The 5,486-nt window shown below is 31.9% G+C and overlaps 1 protein-coding gene across 1 annotated transcript; it reads left to right on the top strand.

Annotated features, from left to right (window-relative positions):
- Nucleotides 1-756: 756 nt before the first annotated feature.
- Nucleotides 757-4,737, top strand: LOC108775603 (spermine oxidase). Its single transcript, XM_018542020.1, has 7 exons — nt 757-838; nt 993-1,211; nt 1,515-1,865; nt 2,334-2,525; nt 3,378-3,703; nt 3,788-4,066; nt 4,571-4,737. The coding sequence occupies exons 1-7, from the start codon at nt 786-788 to the stop codon at nt 4,735-4,737; spliced, it is 1,587 nt and encodes a 528-aa protein (XP_018397522.1). The 5' UTR covers nt 757-785.
- The last annotated feature ends 749 nt before the right edge of the window (nt 4,738-5,486 follow it).

The raw sequence follows: 5,486 nt of genomic DNA, 5'->3' as shown, positions 1-5,486 counted from the left end.
ATAATCTGATATATTAGACGTTATAAGAGAGGAATAAATGTGGAATAGTAAATATGTAGGTTATTTAATTTTTCAATTCATATATTTACATCTTATGTTTTTAAATTAATATTAACTTTTCTCACAAATTATACATTTTTTAAAATTAAAAGATATTCCAAATTTTCTCATTTCTTTTATTGTTTTGAATTAGTTGCACAAAATTTTTTAAAAACACAACAAGAACTCTATAAAACAACGAGAACTTTTGCAAATTGGTATGTACATTCAACTATCTATTACTATACAGAATTGTTTTTGTTAAAGTAAAGAAAATCGTGAATTGATTATTATTCAATTATCATTAATATTGTAAGTTTACTATTAAGCCAGCGGCACATGATGTTTGTTTTCCTGCTGGATTGCTACCTGGATCAGATTTTTGCCATAGGATTGGCTGCGACTGGCACTGTCAGCACCGCAACTAATACAATGGCAAGATTTTAATCTAATTAGCAATCCAGCAGGAAAACAAGCATCATGTGCCGCTGGCTTTATACATTTTTTTACCAATTTAAATTACAATTAAAACACTATCATAATAAGTATAATAAAATATATCGCTCAATAAATGCGAAAGATATCAAAACAATAGACAATCGTAAATGATCGAAATTGTTTATTTGTAAATGACATGTTTTTCTCTTGGCAACTCGTGTCTAAATTATATATGTCTAAATTTCCAAGCAATTATAATAACCACCTTTTTATAAATTAATTGGTTTTAACGCCATACAACCAATGAAATGCTCTTCAAATTTAAAGTACCATCCAGAAAGTTGTTGCGATTTCTCACAAGGTATGCGAGAATTAATCGTCAAATGAGATTATAGTTCTTTTTTTCAAAATGGTACTTTTCATGTTATTGACATATTTGTTAATGAAATTGAATTGCAATCACTATTTGCTGAAGGCAATTAAATAATTGAATGAAATGATCTCCTGCATTGCAGATTATTCTCGGATAAAGGTGGAGGAAGTAAAAAGAATATATCAGAATGTACAATATCAACAAAATTCGAACCATATCAGCTGGATCCTTGTATGATAAACCCGAGCAAACCACAACCAACTGTTGTGATCGTAGGAGCTGGTATGGCTGGATTATCTGCAGCACATCGATTGGCTCAATGTGGCCTCCGCAATTTCACGGTTTTAGAGGCGACAGATAGGTATTTCGAACAAATTCAAAATTAAAATTTAAAAATAAATATTAAAAAACCTTTTACTGTAAAAGCAACACACTTGTATGGCATATTCTAACATTAAAGTGACAGGATATATTATCTTAATAAATTTTATAATATCTGAAAGTAACATTATAGTTAAGTTTAATTATGTGTTATTTTAATACATGTTATTTTGATACATTTTGTCATTTCATTAATTCTGATCCACAAAAATATAATAGATTTATAACGTTGTTTTTAATTTTACTATTATACACTTTAATTTTAATGCATTTCTAATTCGAGACCGGGTGGACGGATTCATTCTTGCTGGTTGGGCGACGTGGTGACAGAAATGGGTGCCACATGGATCGAGGGTGGTTGCGTGGCGAATCCAGTGTTTACTCTGGCGGCACAGGAAGGTCTACTGAAGACACCACTCTATAGGCCGGATCCAAGCCGTGGACTTTTCTGTACCAGTGATGGTAGGGCCATTGATTTCCCAGTCAGCATCGCAGCGTATCATACCTTCAAGCAAATTGAGCAACAGGCGGCGGCTCTTTTTGCTCTTGGTTGCGGCCGTGTCCACGGTACGTTGCTGAATTTTATGGGTGTCAGAATTCAACAGGAGCTCCACAATTTCCCGGAGGAGCAACGGTATAGTTGCCCAGGTCAACTTCAAAGTCATATCGGCAGCGATGTAAAGTGTTTTACTTGGGTGGCCAGATCAGTGAAAGTTTCTCATTTATTGATTAGAATTATACGATTTTTTAATTGTTTTTTTCAGAAAATAAAATATTCAGAAAATATTATATAAATATTACTTGATTCGAATACTCGAGCAAAAAGATACGATTATAAAGAATTATTTATTTATGAACAGTCAATAAAAAGTCATAAAAAGTCAAATATTATATAAAAAAGAAAACGCGAATATAATATCTATATATGTACAATATATATAAATAAACAAAGGGGAGAATGTTTTATATAACTGGACGTTGCTTCTTAAATTTGATTCGGTTGGCAAAAGTAAAACCATTACATCACTGCAACTAATTACGACTCAATTACATTCATTTCTTATAATCAGAAATGATAATGTGGATGATTCGTGATTCGCAGATTTGATGCCGCAAGGGTGATGTATGGCATGACAAATTGCATGAGATGTCGATGCGGAGATGACCTCTCACTTGTCTCGGCTGATCAATTCGGCAGCTACATCGAAATCCCCGGTGGAAATATCAGGGTACCCTTGGGATATGTTGGAGTGCTGGCCCCCTTGCTTCGAGATCTACCTAGTACTTGCGTCAGGTTCGTATAAAAGCGATCTATGATATTAATTTTTATTACTCACATAAAGTGTCCAAGACACGTTATAAATTCGTTAAACTAAAATCATTCCATTAAAAAAAAAACAGATTTGTCCTTTGCCTATCCTTTATGCCTCCATCTACAAAACAATTATTAACATCGCATTATGTTTGCCCCTCGAAACCAAGCAACTTTTATTTGATATTTTTCCTTCTATTTTGTTAAAAACAAACTGGTTATTCAGGTGACCTGTTTTAAATGCCTCATCCTGTATATCATTATATGAATGCCATTTATACACATTATTATATTTAACGAAAATTGTTTTACAGTAAAAAAATTGTTTGCATTTTATCCATTTTATTTTCAATAAAAACCACTAATAGAGAGTTGAGAAAAAAATATTTTGTTATACAAACATCAAATCTTATGAATACAGACTATAGCCCGTATTCAGAACGAGCTTACAATGATGTTAGCGTTCTAATATGCTATAATTTACGTTACACATACTATAGAGTTTCAGAGATAAAAACGCGCTTTTATCAATAAAAACGTGTTCTGAATACAGACCTACGTTTATATATTTTTGATGACACTACACAAAAAATATAAATTAAAAAATAAACTTTTAAGACTATTTTATAGAAAAATGATTTTCTAAAGCCCTGTTTAAAAACTAATGATTGCGATAACATTTAAGAGCTTTTTTTCTATTTAATTAATCGAGTGGTTTAATCATTAAGTTTAAACTTTAACTACTTTAATTGATTGTTAAATGTTGTTTATAAATCATCTTTTAATTTCGGTATTTTCCTAATTTATTTTTCTCATTTAATTTCCTAATTTAAGGTATTGTAAACCAGTTAATTGCATTCGGTGGGGTGCAGTAAGTGACGCGTGTCCACGGGCTATCGTCAAGTGCAACGACGGCGAAGAGATTCCTGCTGATTACGTGATTGTGACCGTTTCACTTGGCGTCCTAAAAAATCAACATACGAAATTGTTCTTACCAGGATTACCTGCTGAAAAAGTTGAGGCAATCAGAAAGCTCGGGTATGGACACGTTAACAAAATCTTCCTAGAATACGCGAGACCATTCTGGGTTTGGCGAGAGGGTGCCATCAAGTTGGCTTGGTCCGCTGAAGAACTAGCTGATAGATGCGATTGGGTGAAAGGTTGTTACTTATAATCCTAATATTACAATGTAAGATATAATTTAAAAAAAAAAAAAACAATTCAACAACAGTGCTCGCATTTAGGTGTGTCAAACGTAGAGGAATTGCCCAATTCTCAACATGTGTTATGCGCCTGGGTATGTGGACACGAAGCGATGGACATGGAATTATGTCCTGATGAGGAGGTGGTAGAGTCAATGACGACGGTTTTACGTCGGTTTACCGGCGACACGACATTGCCTTACCCCACAAACATTCTCAGGAGCAAGTGGTGCATGGATCATTATTTTGCTGGAGCCTACAGTTACATGGCAATGGATAGCACCGTCGGTCACCAATGTGATCTGGCTAGTCCATTACCAGGTATCTCCAACTTTTGTTTGCGAATATTCAAGTATAGTAAGATGACGTTTTAATAACGTCCTATTGTCATTAGAGATGCCAGACATAATTAAAACATCATTTTGCTACTTGAGTATTTACCTGGATATTAGAAAGAAAGAACTTAAATATACATCGGGACAAAGCTAGAGATTGATGACTTATTATAAATATACATGGCCTTCAATTTAATATAAAAATAAAATACATACGTTATATACTATTCACGATTATAGTCCGATTCATTTTATATCACATTAAAAAGAAAAAATTGATTAAATATGGCATATTTTTAATTGATTGCAACAGCCAATTAAAAATACTATGCCATATATATTTTATCATCTAAATGATTGCAGCAGCCAATCTTTTCTTTCAGTATAGACTTTATCTTTCAGTATAGACTTTTTCTTTCAGTATAGATATTATTATAATTCCGTTAATGGCAACTTTAATGTTTTTTTCAATATGTGTTATGGTTTCTAGACTCTCGCGAAGCGATACCTCCCATACTCTTATTCGCGGGTGAAGCTACTATACCTGGGCACTACAGTACAGTGCATGGTGCAAGGCTCAGCGGTATTCGTGAGGCTGAAAGAGTAATTCAATTAACAAAACGATACAATGGTCCCCCCAAAAAAAGTGCTCGTTAAATAGTGATCGTGACTATACAGAAATATGTAAATAAAGAAAGTAATCGTATGCGATTTTTGTTATGTAACGTATATATTGCATGATATCAAATATATTATTGTAATAAATATATGTCGTATATACCTAGTAAGCAAAATAATATTTCAGCAATGTTATTGAAATGATATTTAACAACATGTAACATTTTGGAATATGTAGTTGTTAACGTTGTATATAACGTTATAGTAAACAAACTTTGACGTACATTTAGAGATTTCAGTAATGTTGATATGGAATTGCAATATTATTAAGTACAACTAATGTTGTAATCATATTTTTATTTCATTAGAACAATGTTGATATAAGGATAAAATATCGTTGGAACTAATGTTGCAGTAATATTTTTCTTACATTAGAACAATATTCATATGATGATGAAATAGCAATATTTAGTAAATTGGGAACGAAATATCATGATGCAAATATGAGAAAAACAAAATCACATTTTTGTTTCTCATATTCACGTTATATTTGCGTAATGATATTTCGTCTTCCGATTTACTAAATGTTGCTGTAATATTGTGCATTGAATTATTCTAATATAAACGTGAAGTTGCTATAAAGTTTACGTACATACATTTGTCTATCTGGAAATATTTCAACCCAAAAAAATTTTTAATTTAATTTTTTTATTCTTTTTTAATTATTTGTATGTATGTACGATTTAACTATATATCATCTTTCTTATTATGTAATTAATAATAATAAC

The sequence above is a fragment of the Cyphomyrmex costatus genome, unplaced genomic scaffold (assembly GCF_001594065.2).
Source record: "Cyphomyrmex costatus isolate MS0001 unplaced genomic scaffold, Ccosl1.0 scaffold302, whole genome shotgun sequence".
In the NCBI taxonomy this organism is placed as follows: Eukaryota; Metazoa; Arthropoda; class Insecta; order Hymenoptera; family Formicidae; genus Cyphomyrmex; species Cyphomyrmex costatus.
The sequence above is the reverse complement of the archived record's forward strand: the minus strand, read 5'-3'. Positions and strand labels throughout refer to the sequence as shown.